Raw genomic sequence first — 15,608 nt, forward strand, 5'->3', positions numbered from 1 at the left:
AATCCTACTTTGCTGTTCACTTCGTCTTCTGATCATCATTACTATTATTATTATTATTAATAAATAGTAGTGACTGAATATTTTTTTTATGATTTAGCCACTTCGAAGAAATAACTCCAAATGAGGCTTGAACTCAAAGGCAGTGTGTATAGTGACAAAACTTATAATGCTTGGTAATATCAAGTACTTGACTTACTTATGGCTATTTATCAATTATTTACAGGGTTTTCTTACTCAGTTTAAATAGCAATTGCAATTACTTATTACAGGGCTATGCATTCAATTTTTGACTATTTTACTGATCAATAAACATTAACTTATGTGAGACATTAATGAATGAAATGCGTTGTTTATTAAAGACTCTTTAGTGACAGTGACAGCTTAAATATTCAAAAAACACACGGCCCATAGTTCAAAGCCACACGCACAAAACACAAACCCATAATTTAAAATACATAAGAACAGGGGGTTTTCAATGTCTGATGTAAACCCCTTAATTTACTTGCTTAGTTTTGCAGAGAAAGACGGTGGAGCCAATGGCTCCGTGTGGAGCTAGCTAGTTTGCTTAGCTAGGTGCATATCAGCATATCATTTTGTCTAGCGAACAACAGACTTAAAACTAAATGTACTCACCAGAGAAAGTGAACAGCCAACTCCTAATACTCTTTTTCAACGGCGCTGGTTAAATTTACACAGTGCCATGGGAGCCACTCTAGCCTTATTGACAGGTTATCATGGTAACGACTTGTCAATCACATAAAATGCAGTGATTTTGTGATTATTTCTGCTACATGTTGCTCCAACACACTTTGGGAAACATGCAGCACCTTGGCTGTGCATTTCCCATAAACACCATCCCCACATTTATAGAATTATGCCTTCACCATGCAGGTCGTTCACCTGTGCTCCCGCATGTGTGAAGGGCACGTCCACACGCAACGGCTATTTTGATGTCGTCCACTCGCCATTGTTGTAGATATTATAGCCAAGTTATATTCAAAAGCTTGAATTTAAATGTAGCATACAAATTAGAAAAACAACTGACTATTGTAGTGTTTGATAGGCGATGATAATAGCTTAATAATGGAGGCTAGTTGTTATTGTTGTGCTTTTTCTTTTGGACTCCATTGGGCATCCAGTGAATTACAAAGTTAGAAAATTTTAAAGGTCCAAACAAAAGTATTCATTCAAAAGAAACAATTATACAATATATACAATTATATATCAAGTAGATTTTTCCCAAGGAAAAATGTATAATCACTTTTACTAAAATAATACACAGTGTTGGAAAACTATATATCCTCTGCAGGTCAAAAAGTGCATGAAGGAGCAACACACTCTCTTGAAGGGATCGCAAAACACACTTCTATCACAGTGAAAAACTAGGCTACTGCACAATTAGTTTGATGATCATAGCCTACCCAAAAGCCATAGGCCCTAAGATGCAGAATAAACTCAGGACACATTGCTTAGCCCCCACCGTCAGACTCTCCTTCACTCACTGCGCTGACCAATGCCTGTAGTGGAAAAGGCGTTGCCACTAGCAACATAGAATATTTATCTAAACGTGCGAAATGAACAGCGCGAAAATTACTGTATTCTCTGTAGGGGTAAATTTTACCCGCTGGCACTTATAGGTATAAATGCCCATTTTTTAAATCTGGCTTTATTTTAATATTTTTAACAATTGGGGTTGCTACATAACACACTTTTAGAAAAAATGTCAAAGACTGGGGGACTTGACTATTGTGTTGAAAAAAATCGATTACATACAATCGAAAACCAGCCGCGGGTAAATTTGACCCTTTGGTTGATCTAGTGTTAAAGGGACTTCTGCTTTGGCCTCGCTTCTCAGACCGGAAGCTTCCCACTTGTTCTACGCCAAATACATAAAAACTTTAGTTACTCTGGGAAAGTGGGAAAGACAGTAAACTTCCCCTAAACTACTGTATCTTTGAACACTCTGTTCAGCCAAATCACACACTTATAGGTTATTCTATGTGATCTCCTTTTGATAAATAATGTCATATCTAACTTCAGTGTGCCGTTTATATACAGAAACTTAACAACATGACCGTGATAAACTTCCTCTTGAGATTTTCAACACCATCTACATTGAGTCATCAAAATATTTTTTAAAAAGGCAGCATTATGAACCTAAAAGCATATACAGACCCATTTATTTCATGTAGTGTGTACTTCAGTACTAGGTTCCAGTCTTTCAGTGTTGATGAAAGGAGACTTTTCGTAATGGAAAATTTTGTTATTGTAATGAGCTGACATTAAGTAGGCAGTTGGTATTTAGATTGAAGCGTTAAACTGTGTACCTGAGGTTGTTAAGCTGCTGCCAGACACTATTTGGGCTTTCAATTCACTAGAAACCGGAGCGATTTGAATCATTTATAGGGCCGACCTTCACAATAAACCTAAACGGAGCAAATCCTCAGCGAGCAAAAGCCGAGCACACTGCTGGAGACAGTTAGTGTTTAAATTCCAAATTTAACAGAAAAATCCTCCTGGCAGAAGATCTGACGATGTGTGACAGATAAACAGATGGAGTATTTGGATGCTGATGGTGTTTTGTGATGCTGTGTTTTACCTGTAAACGCTGAAGAGATGGGGCCCTGATGAAAAGCAACATGTATTGTTCCACTGAAGAGTCAGTGAGTCACTGGCATGTGTCAATGGACCAACGAGTGTGTAAATCACACGAGCTAGAATCAGTTAAATGCATATTAACCCTCTGTGCATTTGTGTATTGATCCCGCTTTGGATGACAATGGAGGATGAATGGTGTTTGTTCACCATCCTATCAGCTTTTTAAGGACTGATTTCGACCTGAGCAACAGCTGCTCCACCGCTCAATTAAATACATGAAATGTGTCTAGCTTGTATTTGGGTGGAATCGACTTCCCCATGAAGGAGCCTCAAAACAACAGACAGTCCCATTAATAATAATATACTAATAATCTTTATTTGTAGAGCACTTTTCCAAAACAAGTTACAAAGTGCTTCAACAAGTGCAAAGACAACAATACAAGCAAGAAAACATTGAAAAGACCAAAATACACGTTTAAGATAAATATAAAATAAGTAAAATAGAATAAAATAAAAGGGATAAAATAAAGTCAAATAAGATCGAGAAAGGCTCTCCTATAAAAGTATGTTTTAAGAAGGGACTTAAGAGTTCACTGACTCAGCCGACCTGATTTCCTCGGGCAGGCTGTTCCAGAGCCTCGGGGCCCTGACAGCAAACGCTCTGTCCCCTTTAGTTTTCAATCGAGACTGAAAGGTCAGAAATATAACAAGGCGAGAGGCCATGAAGAGCTTTAAAAGTGATCAATAGAATTTTAAAGTCAATTCTAAAACACACTGGGAGCCAGTGTAATGAAGCTAAAATAGGAGTAATGTGGTCATATTTCTTTGTTCTGGTTAAAAGCCTGGCAGCTGAGTTCTGGACAGTCTGGAGTCGATAAATAGATTTTTGGGTTAAACAGGTGAAAAGGCTGTTGCAATAATCCAGGCGTGATGAGATGAAGGCGTGTAAAATGGTCTCGGTGTCCTTAAAAGTTAACACAGATCGAATTTTTGCTATATTTCAAAGTTTATAAAAACGTGATTGAACAAGCTTTGTGGTGTGCTGCTCGAAATTTTAATTACTATCAAACCAAACACCAAGGTTCTTTGCCACAGGCTTAATGTGATTTACTAGGGAACCAGCAGATGGCAGTATTCTGCTGGGACCCGATGACCAGGATTTCTGTTTTGTCTGAGTTCAGCTGGAGGAATTTATTTGACATCCATTTTTTAACTTCACAAAGGCAGTTGTTAAGTGAACTCAGCATTCCAGGATCTGTGGATCTGACGTATAAGTATATTTGTGTGTCATCAGTATAAATATGAAAAGAAATACCATGTTTATGGATAATGTATCCAAGGTGAAGCAGATACAAGGAAAACAAAATGGGTCCTAAGACCGACCCCTGAGGCACACCATATTTAACTGGACAGAACGCAGAGACATAGTTGTTTACAGACACGCAAAAAAACAGTTATGTAGGGATTGTTTGTAGATCCCCCACACTTCCTCTCGGTGTGTTGTGTCTTGAAGATTAGGAAGGAAGAAATCTTGAGAAGGCATTGTAAACTTATCATATGACATAAGTCTTTCTTTATAATACCGGTAGATAATAAAGTATCACATTAGTGACGTTGTGAATTCCTTAACGAACTCTCAACGCTTTTCTCAGTTTAAAAGAATGGGATCCAAAGTTCAACCGACCAATCAACCGACACTCCAGGCCAGAAAACCAGAGTAAATTAAAGTCTGTTTATTTATATAGCACATTTAGAAACAACGCAAGTTTACCAAAGTGCTTTTACTGAGGCGAATTGTCTGAACATGTATTATAATATATACAATAATAATGTCTGTGTTTTATTTAAAAATCCCTAATCCTCACATCCTCATGTCAGGTTAGTTGCATGTACCTTGATGTTTATCTTACACCATAATGACTCTATTCCTGGAAGTTGAAGCGATTGCAGACTGAGCTGAGATTCAGCTGTTTTAGCCTCCTTTCCTTTTTCCTTCCTGCAGTAAGGAACTGAGTCGACTATTAGATTTGATTTTTAAATTATTTATTTAGTCTATAAAATGTAGTGAAAGCACAACATTCTTCCCAGGGCCCAGGTGGTGTCTTAAAATAGCTTGTTTTGTTCAAACCAAAGTCCAAAACCCAAAGATAATAAATTTTACGATTAACAGAAGAAAGCAGCAAATCCTCACATTTGAGATGCTGGAAACTTAGCATGTTTTGTAATTTACTTAATAAATTAATAAAAAAAAAAAAGATATTAAATAATTTCTATATCGATTGATATACTAATTTTTTTGCACAGTTTATCAGGATATAGAGTTTTCATGTAACCTTGTCTTTGCAACTAGAAAGGTGTGCAGACTAAGGGTAAGATATCTTTTAGCTTGAATCTGAGAACAGTGCAGCCAGAGATAAAAGGCAGCTCCAGAGGAGGTGCATCTGTACAGGACACTGTAGCTCCAGCTTTAGTGCGTGTGTGTATACAGAGGCAGAACTTCAAACCACAGTGTGTGTGTGTGTGTGTGTGTGTGGGGGGGGGGGGGGGGGGGGGGTCTCTGTCTGCATCTTCACATTTACCTCTCACGTGAAAGCGGCAGGGGTTTCCTGCAGCGTGCCGGGCCATGTGACGGACACATGCAGGCGCCGTGTGCTGCGCTGAGCTGCAAACAGGAGCTTGTCACGGCATGAACCTACCAGCCTCTCATCCTTCCCTCCCCTCCCCTCACTCACTCTCACTTTCACCCTCCCCTCCCTTCTCTCCCTTTAACACCCTCTACTTCCCATCCAGTCTTCCTCTCCCTCCCTGGCCGGGCTCAGCTCCGACATAGCCCGGACTCGGAGCCAAGGCACAGGCTGTACCCTGCAGAGATCACATGGACTCTGGTGTGCTTTTGTCACGTGCACGCAATGTTTTTCCAGCTCGCACAGTCTCGTCTAACCAGCCACTCCACCACCACTAACACCACCCACAACAACCACAATCCCTCTGTGCCTGCACTCTGCGTGCGAGCAATACAGCACGCGGCTTAAAACCTTGTTATCGCATCCAACGAACAAATATAAGCGGCTTTCAGTATTTTCTCTATATCTGACTTGCCTGCAGATGTTGAGAGTCTTTGTCAGGGTTGCTTCAGGAGTTGGACACCTGCGTGCTGTTGGCAGGGTCCAAAGGGAAGTCAGATATAGGAGGGGTCAAAGGGTGTGTTGGGGTGCATTCCAGTGTGTTAGTCGAGGAAGGAGAGCTCAGTGAGAAACATAAATCAACACATTCGAGGAGCTAAATGTGGAGTTCACATATTTATGTAGAAATAATTTAGTGTGTCAGAGAAGGCTGTCAAGGCTGCAATCAGTCAATATTTATCAGTGTGCTTTTAAGTCCTGCACTGCATATCTTATTTTATTTTATCTTTCCCATTGTTGTAGTTGTAATTTCCTCTAGCCTGGTTTCTTGCAAGCCAAGCTTCCCTCTCATATATCTGGTCATGTGTCCTGTGGACAGGATCAGCAGCTCCTGCATGAGTGACCTGGAGGATTGAAGTCCTCTTGATTTGCATGTCTTGGTTTTTAGCAAACTTTACTCAAACAGCAGGAAATAACGTGCATTTGGTGGGGACTATTTTCAGTTGTGTTTTAATGCACAATCTTAAATCTAAGCAATATAATAGTTAATATTTAGTCAAAATAATCTATAGTGTGTGTTCATGATAATAAAGGAACATGTCACTCAGTGCAATAGTGTGGCTCAATGATGTGTTTTTAAAAGTTTTGTGGACAACACTGGAGCTGTATGGTACAGAGGAAGAAGCTGCACACACAGCACGTCATGTGAACCAGTTCCAGTCATCTTTTTGCCCTTTAGCCCCAAAGTGCAGTCTTTGAGGGAAAGAACTGGCTGTGGTCCCGTGTTACACCCAGGTCAGAGTTCAGCAGCTCTGTCCCTGCACACAGAGACAACCAGCAGCTCCGCTTATCACGAACTGCAGCACTATCACCCACAGAGCTGCATGATAACACTCTGATATGATCACCTAGCGTGACACCGACCTGCAACCTTCACATCTAATGAAAGCAATTTCTGCAGGTATTTAATCAAGAGTTCCAGCTTTCACACGGCTCTTTGTAGGTTAGCTCTGCGCTACCTTTCTTCGCTAATTTTAGATTTCCTGTTCAGGAGGGTGGAGGAGGACATGGGGCGGCGGGGCTATTTTGTGAATTCACGTTCGTCTGTTCCCTCTCAGCTGGAGTGTGTCGTACTTTAGTTTAAGGCCATTATAGGCCAATGAATGGGCTTGTACGTCTACTTTTAGCCCATGACCAAGCCACTGTGTTTTAACTCTGCTAATTAGGAGATCAAAATGACTCCCAAAGGTGATTAGATCAAGGTGGCTATTTGCAGGTTTGAGTGCAGGCCTGATAGATTGTCTAAGACAGCGTCTTAGTTAGTAAGTAGCTTGCTGTGCTCAGCTTATGAATGGTGGGAGGTTAAGTTGGGCGATATGTGTCTTAGCTTATGAAAAGGAGTTGTGTGATGATCTTAAGGTCAGAAATTCTAAGAGCTGCTGGCAGAGAAAACATTGTGTTTTAAGATTAGCAACAAGTTTGATAACCTGTTAGTTATTTCAATAATTATTCAAGCAAAAATGCCAAATATTCCCTGCTGGTAAAGGTGTCGAATTGCATCGTTTCTCTGTTTTATATCATTACATTTTTATCTTTTAGACTGTTAGTCCAGTAAAACAAGCTATGTAAAGACGTCACCTTGGGATCTGGAAACTTGTGATGGATGTTTTTCACTATTTTCTGACATTTTACAGACCAACCAATTCATTAACCAACACATCTAGAAAAACTATAATAAAAATAATACTTCCACATAGCGCCTTTCGGACCAGTGCCTTACACCACAACACATTCCCATTTACACACTGACGAGCAGCAGCTAAGGTGCTCATCAGAAACAGAAATTAACACATTCAGAAATGACAACAGTTAGAACGAATAATTTTGGACAGTCAAATTTTCCTATATCAACATTTTAAAGAAAGTCATTTTGGTGTTGTATTTCCAAGCATACCCGTCCCTACTTGTGTGTAGTGAACTGCAACATCAACCATCTGTAGAAGGCATGCATGTGAAACGTGTCTTTTCTGAGAAAGTTGTTGTTTTCACTGGGGTATTTTTCCACATTTATGCTCAGTTTTATGAGGTGATAATAAGCAGTTTTTAACAGCCCTACATATTTTTATTTTTTTTAAAACAAAACACTTTTGTTTTCCTTGTTGTAAACAGAGAAATCTCAGGCAGCGTGGCCCTCAGTTGAGGTTTTGTGTCTTTGTGATGTGACTTTAATCTGAGCAGGATTGAAGTGATCACAGTGATCAGTGTCCAGATGTACCGGCTGAGTACTGACTGAGCACAGACGCCCTGTACGTACACAGAGAGCAGTCAGAGCCAAATCTTATGGCCCCTTCTCAAATCTCCGCCGCACCCGAAAGCAGTTTGGCCGTGTACACCCCTGACTGAAGGTCAGCGGCCTTGACTATCTGTCACTGCAAGTTCACAAATACGAAATGTAGGTCATGATGTACGAGCTGGCAGCACATCAGCAGCTAATTAAAATGCCTGCTGCACTTTGCTGCTTTCAGTCAGATTCCCAGTTGTTGTGTTGCTCGTCGAGCTTTTCTTATCAAGTGGGAAATGCAGGTGTGGTTTGAATGACAAAACAAATTAGTGCTAGTGTAATGAGTCTCAGAGAAATTGTTCCAGGTGGGCCGGCTGATGAACTGAGTCACCCTCCGCTGGTCGCCTGCAGCTTCAAATCAAGTGGAGAAGCTTAGTTTGCACAACAGGCAGAGAAATGTGAGGAGCAGATCCCCTCCAGACAGTTGAAAGACAAAACCTGGTGGTTTCAGATCAGCTGACGGGGACTGCTGATAGCTGCAGAGTTTAAGATGAAACAGTGAAATGATTTCTCAGGGTGCAGCGTTTTTAAAGCTTATGTGATAGCACCATCTGCTGGTCAGGTTACGCAAATACTTTTCTATACAAATGAAACTGTTCTTTTTCTAGAAATGAAGTCACCTGTTCTCTTGCTTTACATCTGCACCGACACTGAGACTCTGTCAAAGCCTGACATTTCTTAATGGCCTTGAACACAAACATGTGAGCTCAGAGGGAAGAAAGGCAGCATTCAGCTCCCCCTCAGTTCGAGAGGCTCCTACTGTGTCCTCTGTCCAGCTGTAAGAGCTCCACAGAAAAGATCTGCTGATGAAGACTCACTCATAATGTTGCGTTACCAGTAACTAGGGCTGGAACAATTAGTCGACGTAATCGACGACGTTGATTATAAAAATTATTTAAAAAGCAAGCGCCGTTTCAAAGATGCCGTTTAAGGGACAGATCTTCTCATTCAGAACATTTCTGGTTGTTCATTTCTAACAGCAATGCGCTACAGGTAGTGCTGGGGGTAGTATCGCTTGCATTGTCTGGCATGACTGCTTGACTGTAAGACTACTCACAAAAAAGAAGCTTTCATGCGAAAAGTGGAAAGCAACAGAGAAAGAGGCCAACAGCAGAACGGTTTTGTTGTTTTTTTTACAAATTCTGTACACCATTTCATCTATAAATACACTTTTGACAGGTTTTGAGACGAGAAATCAACTGTGTAGAACTTGAATATTGGCAGTTTTACGAAAGTTGATGGCGAATCGAAAATGTGCTGAAACCATAGACTGTATATAAAAAGGCTCAAACGCTCTCTGGTCCCTGTTACTCAGACCACTGCAGCAGTCAAACAAAGCGGGAAGCTTCCGGTCAGCAAACTAACGAGGAAGTCCCTTAAACCTGCATTCTGTTGAACGGCCAGCAGGGGGCGACTCTTCTGGTTGCAAAAAGAAGTCCGGCTCCATTAGAAATTATGGTAAAATGAACCTACTTCTTAGCTGAATAATTACCTCTGTAAACACTTTCCTGATGAGTTTATGGTCTCAATCGCTAGTTTCATGTCTTCGTCAATACAACATGATATTTATTTAGTAAATCATGGTCCCATTTAAAGGAAATTGGACCATAAAGCAGAGAATGCTTAAGGGCCGGGATTATCTTTAGTTTTTAGACTGTTGTTCACTAGACAAAATTGTCAGTTCTGTTAAAATGAAAGTTAGGGTGAATTACAGATGCACCTAGCTAAGCAAGCTCGCTAGCTCCACACACGGCCGTTAGCTCCACCGTCTCGTCTCATCCAAATACGGTCGCGTCCGGTGCCGCTGGTTGCAAAAACTCAACATCACAGCGACCTATAGGTCAAACTCAAGGCTTCAAAACAGCAGTCCACAAACCAACGGGTGACGTCACGATGACTACGTCCACTTCTTATAAACTGTCTGAGTCAAACAGAGCAGCAGCGACAGAGGAAAGGCCACAACTGTAAGATAGTCTCAACGTTTGTACCACTGTTATTCTGTCCTTACTGATCTGAGTAATGGTTTAACATTTTAAAGTAAATCAAGAACCATGTGGCTCGTGATGTAGCCAACAGAAAATTCTCCACTTACAAAAGCTAAATAAACTACAGAAGTATTATGAAAGGGGGCTGTTGCTTTATTATTGTAAGTAGACATTACATTGTTAGTGTACAGTTGTGGTTACAGTATCTGCTTTTAATTTGCATTTATTTTCTATAGTTCCAAAGCAAAAATCCTTTGTTGAAAAGTTTTAAATTTTAAAGTTAAATCTCTTGGCAATAAATCAGATTGTCAGCTTATTGTTTCGCGTGATAAAGCCTGGCTGTTATCTTGGAGCAGCCTCTCTGTTGTTCTTTGCGTTCTTGTTTTTGAGGTCTCATGGATGATTCTGGCTAACTGAATGCTCTTTTAGTTGTGTTAGCAAATGAGTGCAATAGGAAATGGGTGAATTATAGGAGTATCCTACCCTGTCTTGTCTTCTTCCCTATTTTCCCCCTGGTGTTGATAGTATTGTTTATTCTGAATAGTAAACCTCGTTCACTTATTCACTCGAAAGATATTTAATTAGTTAAATGGTTTAATTATGGTTAGGGGGTGACAAAAATAATTGTGACTAGTAAACTAATCTAATGAATAATTAACAGATTAGTCGACTACGAAAATAGTCATTAGTTGCAGCCCTACCAGTTACCCTAAATGGAAGTGCCAGCTTGAACTTTAATGGTGCCATTTCTTCCATTAGAGTCACAATCAGAGGTACTTAGAGTTTGGTTCCCACTGGCTTCTCTCCTCTCCACTCTAAGTTTTCAGCACTCTGTACACCGTCGTTATGAGAAAACAGGATGACTCTGTGTGTTTGCTGGCAGCTAATGTGTGATATTTTTTCCTGTCCTCCTGCAGCATTGCCCTCAGCCCGGGACACCCCCAGCCCCATAGACCCAGAGTCCATCCAGGTGCCCCTGAGCTACGAGCCTGACCCGGCAGACCTGGCTCTGTCCAGTGTGCCCGGCCAGGAAATGTTCGACCCCAGGAAACGCAAATTCTCCGCAGAGGAGCTGAAGCCACAGCCCATGATCAAGAAAGCCCGCAAGGTTTTCATTCCCGAAGACCTAAAGGTAATAAAAACTGAATTGGCAGTTTTCAATACTCTATAAGCACATCGGTACAAAAAAACTCTGAACTTTACTGTAGGTCTCTATTTATGATGCATTAAAGAAAAAAAATACTCTGACCTTGTGCTTTATTATTTATGAACCAATGTTTTTTACTGGTGCTAATATTTTAAACGGAGAGCTTCCTGACCTTTTGACCCTGCCAGCAGCTAGCAAGAGGGCGGTATTAGTGATTTCTGATAAACATTGCTGTGTTCAGTGCTAACCCGTCTGCTCTGCTCTTCAGGATGATAAATACTGGGCCCGGCGCAGAAAGAACAACGTGGCAGCCAAGAGGTCACGGGACGCCCGGCGGCTGAAGGAGAACCAGATCGCCATCCGGGCCGGGTTTCTGGAGAAGGAGAACGCCGCTCTCCGCATAGAGGTAGCGGACATGAGGAAGGAGCTGGGCCGGTGCAAAAACATTCTGGCTAAATACGAGGCCCGACACGGGCCTCTGTGAGCCCCCCCAAAAAACCCAACCCACTCCCACTTCATTACCCCAACCCACCTTCCCTTAAGTTTGAAGGACTATGTGCCTCTTTTGGTGGCACTGCCCCCTCCTCCTCCACCTCCAACTCGTCCTCCTCCCGCAAACCTCCTGCCTCCCCCTCCCCTCCCCCCTTAACCAACACACACCTGTATGATTCAGGTATTATATCTGTCATTTTGACTTCTATCATAAGCTTCAATTTGTCTGTTCCTTCTTTTATTTTCTGTACACATTGTTCGACTAAATATATATACATAGATAAATATATGTATTTACACATGCATACTTCCCACTTTAATGTACTGTGAGGAGTTATGAGCCAACCCACCAGCTGAGTCCACCACAACCTTCCACTTTTGAGAAACAATGCCATGGTGTTTGTTGTTCACTTTCATACCGATTTTATACGTGACATCAGGACTGAAAACTGTTTCCTGTTTCCCTTCTTCTATGTCTTCTTCTTCTTCTGGTATTAACATGTGACGTGTCTGCTTATAACCCCCAAAACTTGTGTTTTTAATGCCCTCTAAACCGTTTGCTTGTCTCCCATTAGCAACGTTTAACCCCTTTTCTTGATGTACATGTTGTGTTACTGTTTTGCCTCCCAGCGCTCTAACTCATCTACCCCTCTGGCTTCAGTAACAGCGTTTTCGTTATTTTAAAACATAGCACATTTTTTGTGCAATGGTGGTGCAGAGTTGCCGTTTCAAAAATATATATTGTTTTAGTTTTTCTCCTTCATCCGGACACTGAGCAATAATTCCTATCCAGAACTAAACTAACATGACTACCTACATGTCCCTCACCCCTCCCTGCTCCTAGATCTCGCCCTTCTTTCCACCTCTCACTTTAGCTCACCTCAATTAACTAAGGGTAGCTAACCTCTGCACTAACGCGCGTCTCACAATCTGATCCGGTGCAACGGTTCCACTCGCTCAAAATTCCTCCGCCTCATATTTATCAACCTTTTATTTCTCAGATGGAAGATTGTTGTTTTTTTTAATATATATATATATATATATACATATATATGTATTCTGTTGATATAATTGTTAGTATTAATACTGCTCTTGACATTGTTGTCGTTTAGCCTCCTCCTTGTTTTCAGATTTAAGCATGATTTTCTTTCACTGAACGAAAAGCTGTTTGCAAATCTTTTTTTCTTTTTTTTTTTGCAAAGTTGTTGATAATTCTGTTTGCTTCTGTTTAACTTAGCATGATTAATATGAGTGCTTTTATTTTAGAAATGAATCCAGATGTCTGTAGTCTCTCATTGTAGCTCTACGTTTGCCCTCTTTTTAAAGATGGCTGTATGAATGTAAAAGATGTTGACAAAAAAAAGTTGGATGGTGTTGTCCAATACTGTGGTTAACCCAATCAATTTGTTTACTGCAGACCAAACGATTCACAACAGAGATGATATATTGGTTACAAGAGATATGTTTATATAAACCTATTCTATAAGTTGTTCTTTTTGTACAGTATTTTTCCTATACATTAATGAACTATGTATTTTAAAGGCACAACAGATCCAGAATATTATTAAAGAATACAAGTATATAACTCAAAGACAAATGCATATAGTGGTATTTTGATAATCTATATTAGCTAGGATGTGGTAGTTTTAGAGATTTGTGGATATTAAGCAGCACCCAAACCTCCAGGGCATTATTATTATCTTTATGAATATTATTATTATGATGACACTCCTGCTTATGTTGGTGCCACCTTTAACCATGCCATGTAAATCCCATTTAACTCTAAGGAAGCCAATGCTGAAAATGCAGTCCAAAAGAGAGAATGTACACTTGTGCCCTATTCAAAATCCATCAACTCAAACCCAACAAGAAAACACTTGTAACCTTCCGCCGACACTTCCGGACATTTAATAAGTCGTCGAGGCTTTCTTTTCTTTCAGTGGTGAATATTTTAACTTCTCAAGGCTTTTTGTAACCACACAGCTTGTTAGTTTGTTTCTTTTAGATCTTATTTGACGGGATGAAGTTACTATGAAGGAAGGGAAATCTATAGCTGGTTTTCTATTGCTGCTCTGTGTGTGTTTGTTTCCTTCCAATGCAGTTGTAGCGTGTCCCTGACCCTGAGTGATGGACACTGGAAAGCTTCATTTCTTTTGTGAAAGTGAAAGCTTGCAGTGGAGTCCCCCCCCCACCCCACCCCAAATGTTAGTTGTGCTGTAGTGTAGCGCTGCATGCTGCAAAATTTTTTGCCAGTCAGTCCAAGACTCGGATGCGACCGATTTATGTTTTTGAGGGCTGATATTGATGTTTCTGATAATTTGTATGGAAGTCCAGGGCTGTCGAATTAAAAATGAAATCATCCAAAGAAATAGTTTGACATTTGCTGACAGTTAATACCACTTTCATGTTTCATTAAGTATGAAAATACAATTAGCAACCATTTAGCTTAGCATAACACAAAGACTCAAATGGAGGGAATCAAAACCCACCTACCAGCACCTCTAAACTGTTGATATTACACTTTGGTTTGGTGTACAGTTTGGTTTTATGTATGTATATTTCCTGGATGGGTGCAATGGTGACAAATACTTTGGTCACGATATTTTTACACTTTTGTGTCTTTCTTGTACAAATTAAACAGACGGGATATAACATGAAAATTAAGTGCTGGTGAGTTCTGGCCACTTCCCCTATTTCCAGTCTTGTACCAAGCTAAGCTAACCAACTGCTGGCTGTAGCTTAGAGGACATGGGAGTATTGATTTTCTGATCTAACTGGGCAAAAAGAATCCCAAAATATGAAATTACCCCCTTTTTATACAATAGAAATGTCCTATTCTATTTGGATGTGTATAACATGTGATTGAAATTAACATTTTTATGTTACATTTTATGTTTCATCACCCAAACAGTAAATGAAATTATTCTTAATGAGTAAATAATTTTATTTGAATAGTGGCAGCCCTGGACTTCCATATTTTTGTGCCGACATCTTTATATTTTGAGGCATCAGTATTTGGTTCTTTTCAGGGTGGAAAAGATTTGAAAACATTACAACCCTAAACAAAACAATTAGAAAAGCCAATATCGGCCCAATAAAACATCTAAGGATATATAAGTCAAATCCCAGTCCAGGCTTGGTTGAACGTTATTGATCCGATCCATAGGTGTGTGCGACATAAAGTGATTATTTTCTAACCACAAACTAATTTCTTAGTATTTCTGCGCTTTAGAGGGAGTTTCCCTTCTTATCTGCAGAGACGCACTCGAGTATGAACAGGGTTCGAAGAGAAGAGTCAAGACTGGAACGATGCCTCCTGAATCTGGTTAGCATCTTTATATGAAATCATACAAATATAGGAAAAAGCCAATAATTAATCCATGTGTATCCCAAAATTACCTCACTGTCGAGTGATTTCACTACCTCACCCGGAAACGTTAACCATAATTCTGAGTCTATTCCAGTGCCTTGAATACACTGACTGTTCCCCAGTCTCTCAGCAATGTAAAGTTCTCATCACAGCACCAATCGGATATGTTCACATCTGCACTGAAGGGCTTCTTAGTGCGTCAAAAAATCTATATATATATACACTGACAACTCTTTTCATTTCTTATTTTGGACATTGCAACAGACTTGTAACCATTGTATTCATGGCAACACCAACAGACTGTTTCAGCGTGTATAAAAATACAACAGAAATGTGTATTCGGTCTTGTTTGTCATGGAATGGATGCATAACATTTATTTGTGCAGTTTGGCCCTTAGCCTCTCCGTTTCTCTGTAATTTGTAGTGTCTAATAAAATCCCAATTCTTTTCTGACATGTTTTCTTATTTCTTCTCTCACTCAAGCAGAATGGTTTTAAAATACTGATGGAAAAGCCATGTTTTTGTACAGCTGTTTTGTACAGGATAAATAGAA

The 15,608-nt window shown here is 40.1% G+C and overlaps 1 protein-coding gene across 2 annotated transcripts; it reads left to right on the plus strand.

The window, feature by feature from the left end:
* The first annotated feature begins 5,425 nt into the window (after window positions 1-5,425).
* LOC119894926 (hepatic leukemia factor-like) lies at window positions 5,426-15,508 on the plus strand. Of its 2 annotated transcripts, XM_038707651.1 has the most exons (3): window positions 5,426-6,681; window positions 10,964-11,178; window positions 11,462-15,508. In XM_038707651.1, the coding sequence occupies exons 1-3, from the start codon at window positions 6,663-6,665 to the stop codon at window positions 11,675-11,677; spliced, it is 450 nt and encodes a 149-aa protein (XP_038563579.1). In that variant the 5' UTR covers window positions 5,426-6,662; the 3' UTR covers window positions 11,678-15,508. The 2 variants fall into 2 exon arrangements, with proteins under 2 accessions (XP_038563579.1, XP_038563571.1); XM_038707643.1 differs by lacking the exon at window positions 5,426-6,681 and having other exon boundaries at window positions 10,247-11,178.
* Window positions 15,509-15,608: the final 100 nt, after the last annotated feature.

This window comes from Micropterus salmoides, unplaced genomic scaffold, assembly GCF_014851395.1.
Source record: "Micropterus salmoides isolate LMB-PRFRI ecotype aquatic unplaced genomic scaffold, ASM1485139v1 Ms_hic_scaffold_10, whole genome shotgun sequence".
Classification (NCBI taxonomy): domain Eukaryota; kingdom Metazoa; phylum Chordata; class Actinopteri; order Centrarchiformes; family Centrarchidae; genus Micropterus; species Micropterus salmoides.